The following is a 21,166-nucleotide window of genomic DNA, read 5'->3' on the forward strand; positions in this document are numbered from 1 at the left end:
GAAAAAAGGTTCCTAGCACAGGACATTCATCCCGAGAAGCTGTGGGTGACCTTATGTGTCCTTGTACTAATTGGTTAGGAGAAGCCAAGGTTGGATTTACTTATAATTATTGGAAAATACCCCACACACATACACACACACACACACATTATATTACAAAATCATCAACAATAACATATGATAGTCATTAAAACTACACAAATGGGGGGGGGGTCTTCTCCCATCCCACCATAAATCTTATCAGAGCTTAAATTCATTAACTTCTCACTGTCACTGTCTCTCATTATTTCGTCATATCTTTCCAGAAGAATTTTCGGTCATGTGCTGGTTTTATGGCTTGGGAGAGGTTTGTTTGTAAAAGGAGAATGGATACCAGATTTCAATAAACTGATTTACATTCTTCTTAAATTCTTTACTGTCATGGGCAAAGTGTGTAAGCAATACTTTTTTGGACGATCGGTTCCAGAATTCCCCCACCAGTCTTTGTGTTAGGTGGGAACTTTTGCAAGTAATACTCCCCCAAAGTAACTTTTGCAGGCCCTGGGAGTGAATAGGACATTCCAGTAGTGCTACTGGAGAATTTGGAGATTTTAACTTAACTGAATTTAGCTGAAGAGCAGGGAAAGAGCCCTTGACTTCTGCATCTAAGAAAGATTGTGAGAATGACTAAATGGAAACCACATAATGGCAGACGAAGGGGATTGGACAAACTGAGCATCATTATCCCATATGCTAAAAATATTTAAACCCTTTAAAAAGTGTGTGTCATGACATAAAATGCAGAATCCCCAGAACAGGAGCACAACCATAAAGGCAGACTGAGTGCAACAAATGGGTAACAGCTATGGATTTGCTGCGCTCATAAAAACCTGATTTCCTGGAACAAGAAAAACAAATTTGCTGTTCAGATGACAGAGCTCTGTCCCACTCAGACCTAAGGATCAGGCTGATGGGCTGGAAATAGAAAAGTGGGAAAGTGTGCATTTGACACTCTTCAGGCTTATCAGTTGGAGGAAGGCATGGAAGGGGGAAGAGTTGATCAAGAAGAGAGAGCTGGGGTAATTTCTGGTTCTCGGATTAGCAAGAAACACAGAAGTTGGAAAAGTTATTTTGGACTGCAGCTCCCCAGCCAGCATGGCCAATGCATAGCTACATGAGCATAGCTACATAGCAGAACAGTCTGCTATGCTGGTGTAGTGCACTTACCCCGCAAAAAACTACACTAGGGTAGGGCAGAGAAAGCCTACATAGTTTGGGTCCAAGTTACCTACATGATCACTTTCTCCCATATAGCCTGCCCCATACACCCAGGTCCTTCTGGGAGGTCATCTGCTTCAGTCAGCCAAAACTAGTCTGACTATTACCCGAACGACATTTTGTTCAGCCGTCCCTAGATTGTGGAATGACCTGTCAGAAGAGATACATCAGCAGGATATCTCTCTGAATTTAAAACAGTTGTAAAGACAAGTCTCTTCCATCAGGCCTATCTGGATTATTTTTATATGATGAATTTCAAAGTATTGATTTATTTTAATATGTATTCGTTTTATACGATTCTTTAACTGATGTTATATATTTATGTTATGTTTTCTGTTGTTGGTCCCTACCGCAATTCATAGGGAGAGGCAGGTAAGTAATTATCATCTTGCCATCCAGAATGGAATATAATAGCTCTTGATAGCTTACTTTGGAGGTTCCAGCTTTGTGTCTGGTTGGAAGACAAAAGACAACTTTGTCTGCCTTTTCTCTAGCACTGACACACTTCATTTTACTCCAGCCACTGTTGAGCCCATCACCTATGCTATTGAAATTACATGAGCCAACAAAGGTTTTACCCTGAGTGTGCAGAGCCAGCCCTATCATTAGGCAGAGTAGGTAGCTGACTCAGATGTTAAATAGAAGGTGGTGAGGATGGTACCTTCTCCTTTTCAGACAGCAAAATGTCCTGGCCCAACCTTTGCAGTGTAGTGAAAATATGTGGGATTTGTGACTCTCTGAGCAACTAACTGGCTTTGCATAGAAACCCACCTCGCCTCAGATAACCTCCCTCCTCCAATTTGATTTGGAATTTGGGTGCACATGTTGTGTATCAGAAATGATAGGAGGACAGATAGGAGGAGACTTGAAACAGAAGAGAGAGCAAACAACTGTCACCCCGAGACTTGTCAAATGACCAAAAAAAAGTCTGGTTTTGTGCCTTTAACAGCAGATACCAATGGTTAAAGACACAGAAGCAAAGACCTGTTAAACAATATAGATGCTCGACAACCAAATGGCCATGTATCAATACTGTACTTACAGTCCTTTACCAAAAACATAGACTGGTTTTATACTGAATTGTCTTGCTGTCTTGAGGACACTTATTCAAAGTCAGAAAATAAAGCTCTTATACAAGTAAGCACACAAAATAAGAAGGTTACTGTCAACAAATCTGTTGTGAACAGTAATTTGGAATGAAAAAGTTTTTCTTGCAGAACAACAACTTCCATTGTTCTTGTGGGAAGGGAAATGTCCAGTGAACCAGCCTCAATCTGTAGTATCAACACTGATCTGGGGGGGGGGGGGAGAGAACATAAAAGATTGCTAATAATAAAATAAATAAGCCCATTATGATGCCCACAACAGAAAGAGAGAGAGATTTACCTTGTAACCTCGCTTGCGGCAGAAACTGAGGCAAACTTGCACTGTGAGTTTGGTGGAAGTGCCGCTGCTTCCGCTCAATGCTGGAGGTGTCCCAGAGTCCAGGAAGCAACCAACATAGCCAGGCACTGGAAAAATACAACAAAAGATTCCAGTTATACTATCATCTATATCAAAGTCAAGCCAATAGAAATATTATTATTTGTGTCCTTTTAAGACAGGGGGGCAGCATAACCACAAGAGCCTCAGGGCAAGCTGGCAATAATGATTCAAGACACTGAATCCATAGAAGTCAAAAACCCCATATTATTAGTATAACTAAAGAAATAAAAATGCTATGTAACAACGTGCTTGACATTCATCGCCATTCTTTGATACATTCACTGGCCTCAACACTAAGAAGCGAGACCAGTTTAACATCTTATGTATAGAATTTGATTTCTACCTATCAGTTTCAGATGCAGGAAAAAGATGAACTATGGGCTGCATGCATCCCTACATGGGACTCTCCCATGCAAAAACAATTCTGGCTGAAAACAACCAATGGAACAGTCTAATACACTAGGGCATTTCATCCTATGTCTATCTTCTCAGGCCAGCTTTATGATCATTCAGACCCAGATCAGGTTGTGAAGGAATGGGCCAAAATACGTTATTGTGCCCCTGGAATTTATTTTGGCCATTTGGCACCTCCCAAAAATTGAGAGGTGTTGGGCGAATGGGGGAATGTCTCCCTTGCTCCCACCAAAAATGACTGAGGAGTTACTGGGTCAGAGAGAAGGGTGTCTCCTGAAGATCTTAAGCTCATATAGGGAGATATATCCCTTCAAATAGCCAGGACCTGAGCCATAAGGAATTTTATAGGCCATAACCAACACTCTGAATTGTGCTGGAAATGTACCAGCAGCAAATGGTGCTACTGCACAGTGACTGTTTTGTTTAATTTATGCAATATATTTACAATATAATTGAGGACAGATCCTTACTCCAGGGAATTAAATTTAAAATTTGTCACAGGGGAGACAACAGGTGAAGAGGAGGAAAGTAGAAATGGATTGGATGAATGGGACAAGAATGTGCAGTTCTTCGTCATCTCTGTAATTCACACAGATGGGTTATTTTATGGCTGCACAGAGCCTGTCAGAAACATCTAGGACTAAGTGAAGCAATTCTTGGCGAAACACCCACACACCTCTCTGATGCACATGTGTTAGCTTTCCCAATCTTTCCCCCAATTCCTGTTCATCTGCCACAGCATGTTGGAAGCATCTCAGTGTGAGAAGCAGAGATTGCTTGGCTATAAAGGAACGACTAGCCAAATCTTCATCGGAAAGGCTGCACTTTAATCACATGTTCTACCATAAGGCATGTGAGATGGCTGCCTCAGGCAATAAGTGCTGGAGTGGCGGCAGCCTCCCAGCCATGTCTGTCCTCCCGAGCCAGCTTTTCAGCAGTACAGTAGTGTGTTTGTTGGCTGCTGTCCTAAGTTGAGCTGTCCAACAGCACCATTGAGAAAATCAAATCAGAGCTGGAAAATGTCATAATTTTGGGGTCCAAAACTTCCAGAATCCCCCCCCCACACACACACATACACTGGCTGGGGAATTCTGGAAATAATAGCAGAAAGAGACAACTTTCCGGGCTATGCACACAAAGCCTGCCCTGGGTCCCACACTCACTGTGGCAAGTCGGGATGTCGCAGTACTTCCAGTAGATGCCTTCCTCATTCTCTGAGATGTAGCACCAGGGCTGCACATCACCGTCTGGATTCCGGCAATAGTTGTGACTGCCCAGGCCCCACTCGCCATTGGGGTACTTGGCTGTGTTGTAGGCATGCTCGCGAGTCTGATTCCAGTAGAGGCAGGCACGCCCAGTGCTCCCAAGTGAGGTCCTGTTCTGTGAACCCCGATAATCAGCCCCATTCACCATAAAACATTCAGATAACTCTGGGGGCAACAAAAGAGAGAAAAGGTGAGATGGGGATGGTCAGCATTTCCTGATGTACACACTTGAGCCTTCCCATTTGAAACAGTACTAATAGTTTGCTGTTGTTGTTGTTGTGTCAGGGACGTAGCTAGGATTTTTGGAAGGGAGGGGTCCAGACTAAGTGCCACCATTATAATGGGGCTTGAGTGTGGCGGCGCAGCAGCACACACCATTCATTCTAATGGAAGGGGGGGGGCGGCCCCCCCCCCCCCCCCCCCCCCCCCCCCGGCTACGTCCCTGGTTGTGTGCCTTCAAGTCGTTTCCAACTTATGGTGACCCCTAAGGCAAACCTATCCTGGGGTTTTCTTGGCAAAATTTGTTCAGAGGAGGTTTGCCATTGTTTTTTCCTGAGGTTGAGAGCATGTGACCTGCCAAAGATACCCAGCAGGTTTCATGGCCAAACTGGGAATCTGAATGTTATTTATTCATTTTTTTAAAAAGATGTAAATTCCAAAGTGAACCTTGATTTTGCTATTTTATATAAGGGACACCATTTCACTGTGCTATTGTATTTGATGGAACTTGAGCATCCATGAATTTTGGTATCAATGGGAAGTCCTGGAACCAAACCCCAGCAGATACATTATGCACCATCCTTTCTCTAAATAACTCAGGGTTGCACATTATGCATCCATGCAAGGATACTTGTCCTCACAGAAGTTTAACAGAAGCTAAAGCACCAAGAGAGCCAGTGGAATATCAGTTTGAGTGCCAGACAAGGACTCTGGGAGACTAGTTCAAATTCCTCCTGAGCCATGAAAACCCACTGGGTGACCTTGGGCAAGTCACACTCTCTCAGTCTCAGAGAAAGGCAATGGCAAACCCAATCTGAACAAATCCTGCCCAAAGAACCTTGTAAATGTTTCACCTAAAGGTCACCATTAGTCAGAAACAATTTGAAAGCATACAATGACAAGAACAACAACAACAACAAAGCATCAACAGTGTAGTAAGTAAACTAAACTACATAGTGGATAAAGAGATCAATAGGCAAATAGAGAACCCCCATTCTTTTTTCCACCAGCTATGGGTTGGTGACTGGCCCCAGGACACTGAGTGAGTTTCATCACTAAATGGGGATGTAAATCTGGATCTCCAGAATAAAATGGAAATGTGTTGCATTCACATTACAGTAATATCTACTTTGAATCTCCAAAGACCAGCCATAGAATAGTGTTTATCTTATCTAGGAAAGTTATTAATTTTCCAGGCTTGTATATGTGTTTCAGAAGAGGAGACTGCACCCAAAACCATGTATATGTTTAAAAAATCCACATGATAAAAATTGAAATAAATGAGCACAAACTCACTTCTGTCAATGGACAAACTGCATACAAAAACAGATACTTAAAAAAAAGTGTATAAAATGCCTACATTCAGAACAAAGAAACACAAACCTAAGTAAGAATGTCTATGCAAGAAGCAAAGGACAAATCTCGTAACCTGATACAGAAGCGAGGCACAGCAAGAATGCCAGTGGGATATTGAGAAACAGATGAGATTGACAGATTTTCACATTCCAGTCTACAGATTCTGCTTCCACCACTAGCTTGTCACCATGCCACGCTGCAAGCAGCCATAGCCACCAAACTGGCCTAAAAATGGGGTCAACATTATAAAAACATCAATAAAGGATGTCTCAATAATACTGTAAAGTAGGTCAGTAAAGTGGACCCTTACTGAGGTTTGGTTCCAGGACCCCCTGTGGATACCAAAATTCATAGATGCTCAGGTCTCATGATCTACAATGGTATAATAAAATAGTGTTCCTTATATAAAATGGCAAAATTAAGGTTTGCTTTTTGGATTTTTAATATATATATATATTTTCAAGCCATGGATGGGTGTGTCCATGGATGCAGAATCCGTACATTCATTTTTAAAAAATAACATCTGAGGAAGTAGACTGAAGTCCACAAAAGCTCATGCTGCCAACTTCTTTCTTTCAGTTGGTCTCAAGGGTGCTACAAGATCTCTCTACATACTGATTCTATAGACTAACACGGCTATATGTTTGAACTACACATAGTTGCTTATGAGATCCAGTAAAGAACTGTTTTTTAAAATGTATCTGTAACAGTAACCAACTCTCTAGGGGAGGAGTGAGAAACCTGGGTCTATAACTGTACATAATTACTTCTTAGACATAACTTTACAAGTTACTTCTGGCAAATTGGTGGCTGATGCAAAGATGCAAATCAATGGGTTCTCTGCTAGAAACTCAGTCTTACAATGTTTCTGGGATCTTTAAGCAGAAGAAAGTTCTGTTGTGTTCAATAGTGGTTACTTCTAAGTAAATTAATGTCTAGGGTCACATTGTTTACAATGACATTACATCAGCTAAGTGATGCAGCTGGGCCAACATCCAGGGTTTCACAAGCCAGGAGGTTCCCAGAGGAACATCCTTGGAGCAGACAGTAAAGAGAGCAGAGGGAAAAGAGCCCCAGCATCAGTATCTGGACTGGCTTGGGCATGCCGGGGCCTACTGATGGAGATGCGCTTGGCCACAGAATCCTTCCTTTTCTTATTTCAAAGGTTTTATAGGCAGGAAGTGACCAGCCAAGTAAGTACATGGTTGCAGATTCTCTCATGTTATTATTGGTACTTTGAAAACCTCACACCTTTGCTCTACAACAAAGTGGTGCCAATTCTGCTATTAACCTCTTTAGCAGCAAAACCCAGTGATGTAAGCAAGCTTAAACTGGCCATGTTCAAAATATTTCCATCTTTAAAAAACAAACAAATCAGAATGGACAAAAAGATGTGTGTGTGTGTGTGTGTGTGTGTGTGTGTGTTGCTAACACTAGGATGGGCAATTCTTTGTGGATGGGTGCAAGTGCTGCTGTCTGGGGCCAAAACTGAAAGGTTGTGAAAGCTTCGCACCCAGAATCCCCCAGCCTGGAAGGCCATAAAACTGGAGAATGGGTCAGCATAATAAATGGTCAGAATGGTGTAGTTTCAGCACTGGACTATGAATTTGGAGATCAGGGTTCGAATCCCATCTCAGCCCTGGAAACCCATGGGTGTCCATGGACGAGTCACATTCCCTCAGGCTCAGAGGATGACATTCTACTATGCCACTGTGTTTAATGGTTTGTGGCTTTATTGTGGTTTTAATGTTTGTCATTTTATATTGTTTTTATGTGATATTTGCATTGTTTCACTGTAATAAGTTTTTAAAGCGTTTTCATTTGTGAGCTGCCTTGGGTCCCTTTCTGGGAGAAAGGAAGCATAGAAATTAAATAAATTAAAATAAAATAAAATAAATAATGGGACTTGAGCATCCATGGATTTTGGTATCCACAGGGGGTCCTAGAACCAAACCACAGTGGATACCAAGGGCCCATGGTATTTTGTAATGCCCTACACTTTTCTTGAACATCCTACATTTTGCGGTGCCTTGTCCTACTTTGTGGTTATGACAGTTGGCCACCCTGGTCAGGAGCCTGCCATCTGAGAAACATGGCACATGAGGAAACCTTGGTGTACCTGCCCTGTCATATAACAACATAGATGGGGAAGTGGCAGAATGGGCTCCCTGGACCACCTGCAGCCCATAGGCCATATAGCCCACCACTGTTCTAATATGAAAGGAATGTAGAATGTAGGAATGTAGAAGCAGTGGCATTACTAGAGGGATACGGGGGGGGGGGGGGGAGTTAGATCACACAAGGTGACACACAAAGGCAGGTGACACCACTGCTCCTCGAACACCTACCCTTTGGCAGAAACAGGCTATGGCATTCACCTGCTTCCCTTTAAAATTCTTTAAGAGATGGTGGGAGTGAGGTGAAGCACAGTGGGAGGAGAAAAGAGAGACCTCTAATTTAAAAAATTTCAAATTTCAAATTTCAAAATTTTAATTTTTTTAAAATGAAAATTTTAATTTAAAAAATAAATTTTAAAAAATTGAAATTTTTAATTTTAAAAATTCTTTTAAAATTTTCTTTAAAAACATCACATTTTAACCAAATTGTCACTATGTATATGTAAATACATTTAGGTTGTGTGTATGATAATGTAATTTGAAGGTATAATTTTAATTTTGCTAGTTGTTCATGCCACAGCTCTTAGCATTACATTCAGTGGTATATGGGAATTACGATTTATGAGTAACAATGCCAAAAAAAAAAAAAAAAAAACCCAACACATTACTAAGTATGATGTGAAATGGGAGGATGTTAATGCGGGGGTGGGGGAATGACACTATGTGTTACCACACCAGGTGACACCAACCCTAGGGATGCCACTGTGTAGAAGCAAAGAACAGCAGCTGAGATGCTCAGAAAGTTAACTGTGTGCTTCATAATTGAAGCAATGCACAAAGTTGAGTGAATAGGGGCTGAGGGGGATGACTCCATAAGAACATCATGTCCAAGGTCTATAGTGACCTAGCTGCACCACTAGCTTCTGCTTTTTAATTCATAAACAATACAGAAAAAGCAATTAACAACAACAAAAAGAAATCTGTGGTTTTTCAGGAAGAGCCAAGGCCTGATTTCCAGATCTTTGTAAGGTTACGTTTTCCAGAACTTGCGGGCCCAAAAATGTCACTTTTCCCAAGTGGTGAGGACATATTTTAAATAATGAATGGCAAGGAAACTGTATTCTGTGCCTGCTCAGAAACACTTTCGTTTCTCAGATTAACCAAGTACAGCATTTGTCTCTGCGACGGGAAGGCTTAAGTGTACATCTCTGGCACATATTCCGAGCGCATTGCTTTGGCCAAGAGTTTTAGAGGAAGGACAAGATCTGAGAAGACCGGCAGAAAGAGGAAGGGTCTTGTCTTTTCTGGAAGTTGACAAAGAGACCTCCAGCTGCCTCCCCCCACTCCCAATCGCTGAAATGTGGAGCTGGAGGAACATCAGAGCAAGCGTGACAAGACAAGCTTGAAAGAAGAGGGACACGTCCCAAGGCTGCCTCCAGGGTGGGGGCCAAAAAGAGATTAGAGATGCTAAATGTGTAATCAGTTAAAGCATGCAAAGGCTTTGAAGATTCAAAGGGGAATCGGTGTGGAGGGTGTCGCGTGAGCCTTGGCTGGAGGCAAGAGAAACACAGGAGACCCTTTTAGATCTTATATTTGGGAGAGGAGGGAATGGAGGAGGATCAAAGAGTTCAAAGGCGCATTTAATCGGCCATGCCAAGACAGTCAAGTGCAGGCAAAGCACAAAGGAGGAAGGAGGAGGGGGATAAGATGGACAAGAACCTACCCATCTCTCTCTTTGACCTCCAGCAAGGTCAAGAATGCGCTCTCTTCACCCCAAGAGGGAAAGAGTTGGGTTCTAGGTCTCCCCATACCACCAAAAGAACTCATTTTTAACACTGGACCAACCCAAGGGCATGGATAGCCTAATAACAAGACAGACAAGAGAGCCTCTGAACATATACAGTGTTAGCCTGTAACTCCAGATTGAAGGCTTGGTCTATATAGGCAACAGTAGAATAAGCTGGTAGGACACAGAAGAAATGAAATGGACTGTAAAATTGAAACAGATTTCAGAGTATAACTCTGGATGCATGTACAATAAAACCAATGGATTACATTGATTTCCTTAAAAGTAAAAATCTATCATGCTCATCCTAGCCAACTAACTCCCATTCTGCTAGTTTTCCATGTCCAGATATTTTGTTTATGTTTGTAAGGAACATTCAAATGTTTACAGCTTACAACTCCCAGGATCCTCAACCGAGTCACTGGGGGATTCTGGGAGTTGTAACTTCTGAATTTTTTAAATGTTCCTTGCAAATATAAACAAAATCCCTATAAATGGGAAACTAGCAGAATGGAACAAATCTGTTAGATTTATGTTTTCAGCCCACTCATCAGGGGATTCTAGAAGTTGTAGTAAGTCCCCAAAAGTAACATTTGCAAAACTGTGATTGCTGCTGCATAGTCTGAAGTAATTGAAGTTAGCCCAGTATTTCACCACATCAAGCTTCTATTGTCTCATTCCATTCTAGACCAAGATGATGGAGAATCTGTATGAGAAAACATGGCCCCTAGAAAAGACTGGGACTTTCAAAACATATTGAACAGCCAGTAGTGCATTGGGTTGGAGCTGAGGGCTGAGATTTTTGAAGTAGGAGGAGGAGGTAGTAGTAGTAGTAGTGTGGTTTGGGAATGCAAAGAAGCCTGGATAATAATAGCAGCAGGGTTTTTAGCACAAAACAGAAACAATATAGTTTTCTGGACTTCTCAGCACCTCAGCCATAGCTATATTAGCTGGCAGATTTTGGATGCTGCAGGAACTAGCAAAGCCATCTCTGAGTATTTCTTGCCTAAGAAAACTCTATAAAATTCCTTGCCTAAGAAACCCTATGAAATTTATGGGCTGCCAGTCGACAGGCAACTTGAATACACACACATACACGCAGTATAAATTGTACCCGCCAGCATTTCAGAGATGAAAAGTGAGACACATGAGGCCAAACCACATCAGAGTGTGGTCAAGATGCCAAAAACTATTAATGAGGAAGAACACACAGGCTAGGCAAGGCTGCAGCAGTTTGCATTTGCCTAAACCTACTGGAAAAGATTCTGTCACCTCCTGTTCTTCCAATGCTGCTGGGTTAAGTGAGTGCAAACCACATTTGTGCTTTAAATTTAATTTGCAGCAATTGAAGTAAGTTGGGGACAAAGGGGGAAAGTGATAGGAAGAGTGAAAAACAAGGGGCATTTTAAAAAGAGCTAGAAAAGCCAACAGAATTAAGTGGCAGGATATGATAAGTAAGTAAATTTTCTAAGCAGTGATTTAGCAATCAACAAGTGGGAAATCTGTGCATTATGTTGCAAGTCTCACTCTCTCCTCATGAAGTGTGGAAGAAAAAATACAGTACACTCCAAAAGCAACTCTATGTAAAAGGGCAGGGTTTATGTCATTCTACACAATTGCGAGAGCCAGCATGGTGTAATGGTTTGAGAGTGGATTACAACTCTGGAGACCAGGGTTCAAATTCCCGCTTGGCTATGGAAACCCACTGGGTGATCTTGGACAAGTCACACTCTCTCAGTCTCAGACAAAGGCAAAAGCAAACTCCCTCTGAACAAATCCTGGCAAGAAAATGCCACAATAGGTTTGCCTTAGGTTTGCCATGAGTTAGAAATGACTTGAAGGTACACAACAATAGTGGTGTCATTAGGGTTGGCGTCACCGAGTGCGGTAACTCATAGTGTCACACACACACACCCTGCATTGACCTCCTCCCATCCCACATCATACAGAAATTTTAGCAATGTTTTTTGTACTAACGTTAATCATTAATCTTAATTCTTGCAGACCACTGACTGTAGAGGTAATAGTTCTGACATAAAACAACTAGCAAAATTAAAATTATACCTTTCAATTACAATAGCATATGCACTGCCTAAATGTATTTATATGTACATAGTTTCATGTGACTGAAATGAAAATTTGGTAAAAGATGACGTTTTTAAAGAAAATTTTAAAAGAATAAAATTTAATTTTTTTTACATATTTTAAATTTAATAATAATAATACGAAGAAGAAGAAGAAACCTGGGGCCCCTCCTTTCTCCTCCCACTTAGCCTCACCCCACTCACACCATCCCTTCAGCGTTTTAAAGAGACACAAGTGAATGCCACTGGGCATTTCTGCCAAAAAGCAGATGTTTGAGGCGCAGTGGTATCACCCCCGCTTAGGGTGCCACCTGGTGCGGTCTGAACCCCCCACACCCTCTTGGTGACACCACTGCACAATGGCAACAACAAATACAAGTTGTAGAACGCCCAGTATATACTCGACTATAAGTCAACCTCCTATATAAGTCGAGGGCAAGTTTTGGGGCAAAAATTCTGGATTTTGATATGACCCGTGGATAAGTCAAGGGTAAAACATAGGTGCATGTAATGAAGGATGTAAAGGATGAAGTAAAGGAAAACAGCAGGCATAACTATTTGTGCACATACTAAAGGATGGAGAGAGTAAAAGGGGTCAGTGCTTCCAGGGCACATTAAACTCTTGCCTTTCACCATAAATATATGTGTGTGTGTGTGTGTGTGTGTTAAAATACAGTACTTATATTGACCCATGGATAAGTCGACTCAGGTTTTTTGGAGGGTTAATCTTTTAACCTAAATTTCTAGACCTATACATGAGTATTTACAGTAAATCTCCTTGCTGGAAAATCTTGATCCTTTGTTTTTAAAAAGAAGTGTAGAAAAGGCACAGCTCTGGCAGGCATGATTTTGGATTCAATAATGCTGAGCACTGAGGCTGGTGAAAGAACAGGCCTATCGGCTCCATGCCTCCAAGAGAACCCAGGCATCCTGGCTGCTCGCCTGCCCTTGTTTTGTATCCCAGACATATTAATGTCCTTCCACAGCTGGGAATATAGACCCCCGCGAGTCTCTCCTCGCTCCCCATCCCTTGCCACTCCTGCTTTTCCAAACCCAAGCTCTCGCCATGTAACTAGATGCCTTTCCAACCTAGCAGACACAAACCCCCAGGGGGACAGACCCCACCTGTTGTTGGGGATGGAAATAGCTGAGAACATAATAAACAGGTGGTTGATATAAAGCAAAATGAAGTGGGCAAGGGTAGGGGGGAAGGAGGGTTTGGGGGGGAGTTCTTTGTAGGGGGATGTGGAAGCCTATGGAGTCTGGAGCCAGGATGTCTAGCAGGTGGTGCCTGTTGGCAGCTGAGTCTACTACAGGCTCGCTTTGGCCTAGAAATGGCCTATCTTAAGGGTGCAACGGGACGGATAAAGGCATGAATGTGAGATGGCCTTGAGAGAGGGAGAGAAGGGGAGAAAAATCCTCATAAAAATGAGGAGTGGGACATCAGAGGGACAAATGGTTCAGGACTCTGTATGCCACAGAATTGCAGAAGAAAGGCTACATGAATGCCACCGAACAGAATGCATCCAGGCGGGAAATAGCTTTCTTCCAACAAACCCGGGATTAGCTATTTCGGTACTATTGTGGAGGGCTTCCTCCCGCTGGGAGCTGCAGCTGTCGGAAGGCCAACAGGCTGCAGAGCAGGACCAGGAATGGAATAGATAAGAATTCCAAGCATTTCTGTAATGCCTCTCTTTAGAAATATATATATCAAGAGTGTTTTCACACCTTTGAAAGGGCTGTGTGTACAAAGCTTGGAAAAGTGACCTTTTGAGGGACTACAACTTCCATGTTCCATTAGTCACCTCTGCCTGGTAATGAGGCCTATCCCAGAATCTGGTGCCAATGAACACAAAGTCTGGGGCAGTCCATTCAGGGCTTCCTTGGTTGATGTCAAAAGGCACTACTCCCTAAAAGTTTGAAAACCGGGAAGCAAAGTACCAAAGAAACACTTGGAGAATTTAAGTTCTGTGATCTTGCCTGCCTACTGTTCTCCAAAAGCAAAATCTAGCCCAGAAAAAAGGAGGAAAGAAAAGTAGAGTTTCACAGCTAGCATTGGCCAGTGGCCAAATCTGAAAGATTCTGGCAGCAGTAGTCCAAAGTATAACATTTCCAAGGTCCAGAAAGTGAATGGAAGGCCCTTCTGATAGTAAAGGATGCTACTTCTTAGGAATGCAGATAAGAAACAATCGAGGTGTAATGAGAAAATTCAGGGTATGAAGATTTTGACTCCTATATGGATTGAGTTTCCAGTCTAATCTGCGCTGCAGAAATAATGCAGTTTGACACCACTTTAATTGCCATGGCGCAATGTTATGGAATCCTGGGATATGTAGTCTGTAGTGGCAAAGGAGCTCTCTGACAGAGAAAGCTAAATACTGTATCCTGCAAAACTACAACTCTGACTATTCCATACCATTGAGTCATGGTAGTGAAAGTGGTGTCAAACTACATTATTTCTACAGTGCAGATGATTACTCCTTTATTCAAAATGCTTGGGATCAGAGGTGTTTGGGATTTTGGATATTTTTGGATTTTGAAATATTTCCATTCTTTTAAAGAACTGAATGACTGGATATTAATGGGTGGAGATGAGTGCTGAGGATACCATGGACAGCCAAAAAGCAAAGAAATGGGTCCTTGAATAGATCAAGCCTGAAATCCCCCTGGAAGCCAAGATGATCAAGTTGAGTCTGTGCACTTTGGCCACATCATGAGAAGGCCCAAATCACTGGAATAGACAATAATGTTAGGAAGGGTGGAAGGGTGTAGAAAGAGAGGAAGACTGCATACTAGATGGATAGGCTCTATTAGGGAGGTCATGAGTATGAATTTACAGAATCTAAGCAAAGCAGTGGAGGAAAGGGAGTCTTGGAGATGTCTCATCTATAGGATCAACTCAAAGGCGGTTAACAACAACAACAACCAATACTAAAATTTCCAAAGTGGAGGACAGAGCTGTGTATGCCACACAAATATTATGCTACTGCATGACATTTGGTGGAGGATAGTTTCCAAGTTTCAACTGCCAGTCCTGCCATTCTTCTGTACCTAGACACAGCAAAATACCACAGACCAGCCTGTGTCAAACTCATTGTCAGTAAAAACAACAACAACACAGAGACAGCATACTTCTAATAGCTAATGCACTAGATTTGAACTTGATATTCAAGTCTCATTCCAAGAATGCATGGGATCTTCAACCATAAATGGGAGTGATGGAGAAGACTGAGGATACACTGGTGCAAGAGAAAGATGAGAGAATTGGCTTGTTCAAGCACCTGACTACTCATGGTAAGGATCAGTAGCAAGGAAGGGATCAGAGTTATCTGCAATGTGTAGTAAAGCTTTTAAGACAGGGGCAGGGAATCTGTGCCCATTCTAAAAGCCAATAAACTATTATGCCCATCATCACCACTGACCAGAGGGGTTGGGAATGACGGGAAGTGCAGTCCAACCGCATCTGGCTCAAACAAAGTATGCCACCATTCAGAGCCTCAGTTTTTGAGGAGACTGTGAATATTTAAAAACAAAGTTGGAGGGAAAAAATAATTATTTGGCTTCTCTTAAATATGACACCGTTTAGGGCCTCAGCATGTCTTAATCCATCTCCGTCTGAACAATCACACAGGTTCTCCAGTTCTGGTTTATGAGGGAGGGAAGAAAAAGGGACGCCGTTCCCATTCTCCAGATCCTGCCCTTCACTCATCTCTGTGGTTATATAGTAATAAAATGCTCTGATTCCTAGCTGGCAGCTGGAAGCAGCTGGTGGTGCTTTAGAAACACAAGAATACAGGAAGCGGCCTTATACTAGGTCAGACAATTTATCCACCTACATGGATCGATATGCAGCATCATGCATTCTGACTGGCAGTGGCTCTGCAGGGTTGCAGGCAGAAAATTTCCCCATGATTCATCTCCAGGAGGGTGACCAGATGTCATTTGCTATAACAAAATGTAGGACATTCAAGAAAGCTGTAGGACATTGCCAAATAAAACCTAAAAGGACTAATACAGTGGACCTTTGGTATCTGCTAGGGTTTGGTTCCAAAACCCTCAGTGGATAGCAATATTTGTGGACACTCAAGTCCCATTAAATGCAATGGCATAGTAAAATGGTGTTCTTTATATGAAATGACAAAATCAAGGTTTGGTTTTTGGAATATGCATATTTTCAAAACATTTTCAAGCTGTGGATGCTTGGATCTGTGGATAAAAAATCCATGGATAAAGAAGGCTGACTGCCTAAATGTAAATTCATGCTTTTTAGCCATGCTCAAAATGGAGGACACTTTGAAATTCCTCCTGGACAGGTTGAAATGTAGGGCATGTTCTGGAAAAGGAGGACTGCTGGTCACCCTGGTCACCAGTTGCTTTCTAGTGTAGGAGGAAAAGGCCTCCAAGGTTTTCAGGAAGGTGGGGGAGGAAAAAAACAAAGCCCCCCAAAAGCGACTTTTGGATTACTCCTCCCAGAATCCCTAGTGCAAGCAGTCATTCTGGCTAAAGGATTCTGGGAACAATAGCCCAAAAAGGTCATTTCTCCAAGATACTGATTCCAGTAACTGCTCCGCAAGGGTGTCTGGCTGTGACTTAATTGTGTCTTCCTGCATGGCAAGGCTGGACTGGATGACCTTTGTGGTCTCCTCCAGTTCTATGATTCTTTGATTGCAATGGCCCAAAGGCAGGACCATGTGATGGTGAGCTCAGGGTGAACTGAGAGGAGAAGAAAAAACTAAGGCCCTGTGTAAAATACAAGAGGTGAGAAGACCCATGAGATGCAGCTGATTTCTGAGGCAAATTGTAATTGACAACAGAAAAATGAGCACAGTTGATTTCATTATGTACAGAGAATCTGGTTTGTCACACAAAAGGACCGCAATCAGTTTGGCCAATCTGAAGACTTGTGGTTGTTAGATTTTGCTTTTTATCCCTTCCCATACTTAAATGTTTTGCAATAGATCAGTTTGAGGGTTTGGTTTTTTTTGCAAGAGTCTGAATCATTCAAAAGATTACACAAAAGGGTGATCAATACACTCCATTTGCCAAACACTTGATTTTAAGAAATCTTAAAAAACTACCCTTCTCTCTCCCTACCTGCAACTCTTCTGGTTCCATGTTTGAAATCACATCATGGATTAGAAGTACTAAGATCACACATCCGCATAAATCTAACAGCCTCCCTTAACCCAGGGCTCTCTAGATATCTTGACTACAACACCCATCATCCCCAGACATTGTATCTCATTTGGTAGATGACTGAGGAGGGGGGCTGATAGCAGAACCATAGTTCTTCGGGGCTCACAATCCCTAATGCTTATCATTCTCATCAAAGTATTAAATCATCTACCTTTCAAAAAACCACATGTTCTCTTTACAAATCACAAGATAGTTAAAGATAGTTAAAGAGTTAAGTAATGAACAAATGCCTTAATAGAGCCAATGTGGTGTAGCGGTTTGAGCGTTGGACTATGACACTGGAGACTGGGTTTGAATCCCTGCTTAGCCATGGAAACCCACTGGGTGATCTTGGACCAGTCACATTCTCTCAGCCTCAGGGGAAGGCAACATCCTCCATGAACAAGTATTGCCAAGAAGAACCCATGATAGGGTTGCCATAAGTGAGAAATGATTTGAAAGCAGACAACAACAAACCTTAGAATCATAAATGAAACAGAGGTGTGTGTGAGAGTATGAGACCCTCCAGATGTTGTTGTACTACAACATTTAACATTACGAGACCGAGTTGCCTTTCGTCCTTGTATTAACATACAAGCTTGTGGTAGGGAAATCCTTGATTTATCAGGGACCAGTGAGGGTTACATGAAGCTTTCCTGGTGAAAAGCCCAGCAAAGTCAACTATTTCTCCTGCAGCGGAGAAAAGGCTTTAAGTGACCCTTATAGGGATGGTATTAACAAAATAAAGGAAGAAATAGGTTCAACTCCCTGCTGAATTACAGTGCCTCCTTATGGCAATCTGAAGCATTGCAGCTGGCCTTTTCTGTTTCTAAAGTTCCAAACGTGGGAAAATAGAAAGAAACTACATTAGAAGGGGCTGGCCAGCATTTTCTGAAATTGAAAAGGAAATGGAAAAAAGCTGTGATCAGTCCTCGTAAAATAACTAAGAGGCTTTGTGTTCTGTACCCACCGTAGCTGCCAATATTTTCCCCTCCACCGCCAATATACATTACATGCACAAGACAATAGAAGTTCAACATGTGAATCTTTACCATCTACTCTAGTGGTGTGCCAGCCTCACCTATTGAATTTCGGCTTGAATTTTTGCCCAGTCACGAGTTTTTCTTGGCAAGATTTATTGGTTTGCCTTTGCTTTCCTCTGAGGCTGAGAGAGTGTGACTTGCCCAAGGTCACTCAGTGGGTTTCCATGGCTGAGTGGGGATTTGAACCCTGGTCCTCAAAGCTGGAATCCAAAGCTCAAACCATTACACCATGCTGGCTCTCACTATTTTCAAACAGCAGAAAGGGATTTATTTTCAGAGACCTGGGGATATGGTGCTCCAGGAATGAGAGGGCAAATAACAGCCTTCCATTTTCCACCAGACAAGATCTGAGTGTATTGACTGTCTCCTGGGCAAAGGCCATTCACATTCACTCATTCACTTTCTTGTATTTAATTTTATTCCATCCTCCTTCCAAGAAACTCAGGCAAATCTCCATGGTTTTCCTTTAAAAACCACCTCCACCGCTTTTAACATCACCCGAAAGCCTTGTTGGATAGATTAAATGAAACTAAAAGAAAGAGAGCTATTGTGTAACTGGCCTTGGGTGACCCAATGTGTTTCATAACTTAGGCTGTATCCACATTGCAGAAATAATCTGATTTTGCACCACTTGAACTGCCATGGCTCAATGCTATGGAATTCTGGGAACTGCAATTTGTTGTGGCACCACAGCAGAGCTATCACGGGGTTTTCTTGGCAAGTATTCAAAAGGGGTATGCTGTTACCATACCCAGAGGCTGAGAGAGTGTGATTTGCCAAAGGTCACCCAGTGGGTGTTTGTGGCTGAGTTGAAATTCGAACCCTGGTCTTTAGAGTCATAGGAGTTTATCACACTGGGGCTAATTTCGGCATTAACGAGAAATTAAAGTGCATTTAAAGCATCCCACAAATAAAGCACAAATGGTGAGTAATTGAGCAAATGATTATCACACACAATTGTGCAAATAAAGTGATATCAGACATGCATTGTCACTGAAATCCCAGAAGTAAAAAGACAAGTGTTAATGCTTCTTTGTGACCACTTTAATGGCAGGTTTTGTGTGATGTCGTATGAAATTGTTTTGCATAATTACACGATTTTTCTGGGATATTCACAGGATAAATTCCTGGTCTCCTTCATGTGATAAACTCCAGTGTCAAACCACTACACCACATAGCTCACCTCATAGCTCCGACCACCACTACAGCACACTGCCTAGTCTCTAAATTTGTTGTTGTGTGCCATGGCAACCCTAAGGCGAACCTATCGCAAGGTTTTCTTGGCCAGTTTCTTCAGAGGGGGTGTGCCATTGCCATCTGCGGAAATCTAGTGGAGCCATGGTATAGACACAAAAGCAAGTCCAGAAATTACTCTGTGAAAAAGGACAGAAGCACAGTTAAGGGATGGGCGATTTGGCAACTGTGGTCGGCATGTCATCTCAACAATCCACAGACCATCTAAGGTCCCCGCTGGTCTGGGAAAGCAACCAGGCCCCTTTCTCTTTTCCTGGGAGAGGCACTGAAAGGGAGGTGTGGAATATGGATGGATTCTTTCCGTATACCTGGAGAGCATTTTGTAACTTGGTCTTCAGCCCAGAGCATATCCACACTGGCTGGCGCATGAACACACACAGCTGTCTTAAACTGAGTCAGACCACTAGTCCATTTGGCCTAACATTGTTTGCTTTGACTGACAGCAACTATCCAGGGTTTTAGACAGAGTTTTTTCTCACCACCTGGTTACTGATTCCTCTTCACTGGCCATGCCAGGAATTGAACCTGGGACCTTCTGCATGGAAAACATGTGTTCCACTACCTGGGGATGACATAGGTTATAGTCCAACACATCTGGAAGGCACCACATTGGAGTGGTGGCTGCCCTGTTGTAACTTATTATTATTATTATTATTATTATTATTATTATTATTATCCCACTCTTTTCCCAGAACTGGGACCCAGAACGGCTCACAATATTAAAAGAACAGTACAATTAAAAACATGGGAAAGTGACATATTAAAAAAGAATTGAATTATTGCATGTACATGGAAAGGATTATGTTATTTGTCCCATTTGCTCCGACCTCCACATTTTATCCTTCCACTATTCTGACTGTTTTTACACTGAATTCCTCAATGGGATAGGGACCAGTCTTTTCATTCTTCCTAAAGTTCCATGCAGAATTTGGGGAAGTTACCTTTTTGGATCACAGAAGCCCTCTTGGGTAAAGAAACTACAGTACTGTTTCTATTATGATTACTGTTCTCTTATGCCATCAGTCTACATTGGATCAGAGGCTAGGTTTTTTTAGACTACAACTGTCAGAATTATCTGATAGCTGTTAACTGTAGTCAACAGTGATATAACAACAACAAAAGAATATTAAGAATTGTTGTTGTGTGACTTCAAGTTGTTTCCAACTTATGGCGACCCAAAGGAAAGCCTATCTCAGCCAGTGTGGAATTTGAGCCCTGGTTGCAAAAGTCATAGTCCAACATCCAAAGCCCTATATCACACTCGCTCAATAATAATCAACACAAATTCCCCAAGCACCCTGTAGATTGTTTTAATATATATACATCTTGTTTGTTCTTTTAACTGATGTGTATTTTAACCAATGTCTTTTTAACTAATGTTTGTTTGTTAATTGTTGTTCTTCCGTGCCTCAATCCATGGGTAGGGATGGGTAATAAATAAATAAATAAATACACCATTATCATCATCATCATCATCATCATCACCATCATCATCATCATCCCTCCCAGCAAACCGCAGCAACAATGCCAATTGGGGGGAGAATCATCTCATGAGAGTCTCTCCTTTTCCCTTCCCAGTGGCCTAAACCTTGGCATAATTTGCCAAGCTAATGTTTGTCTGTTAATTATTGTTGCTCCTCGCCTTAAGAATTATTATTATTATTATTATTATTATTATTATTATTATTATTATTATTATTATTATTATTAT

At 41.9% G+C, this 21,166-nt stretch overlaps 1 protein-coding gene across 1 annotated transcript in view; it reads right to left on the reverse strand.

Moving 5' to 3' along the window:
- The window catches only part of KREMEN2 (kringle containing transmembrane protein 2), a 41,748-nt gene that overhangs the window by 17,469 nt on the left and 3,113 nt on the right, over positions 1-21,166 (reverse strand). Inside the window, exons 2-3 of the mRNA XM_042470976.1 lie at positions 4,320-4,586; positions 2,644-2,768 (exon numbers count right to left, since the gene is read on the reverse strand). Coding sequence (XP_042326910.1) covers positions 2,644-2,768; positions 4,320-4,586 — 392 coding nt within the window. The remainder of the gene's footprint in view (positions 1-2,643; positions 2,769-4,319; positions 4,587-21,166) is intronic.

Source organism: Sceloporus undulatus, chromosome 6 (assembly GCF_019175285.1).
Source record: "Sceloporus undulatus isolate JIND9_A2432 ecotype Alabama chromosome 6, SceUnd_v1.1, whole genome shotgun sequence".
In the NCBI taxonomy this organism is placed as follows: domain Eukaryota; kingdom Metazoa; phylum Chordata; class Lepidosauria; order Squamata; family Phrynosomatidae; genus Sceloporus; species Sceloporus undulatus.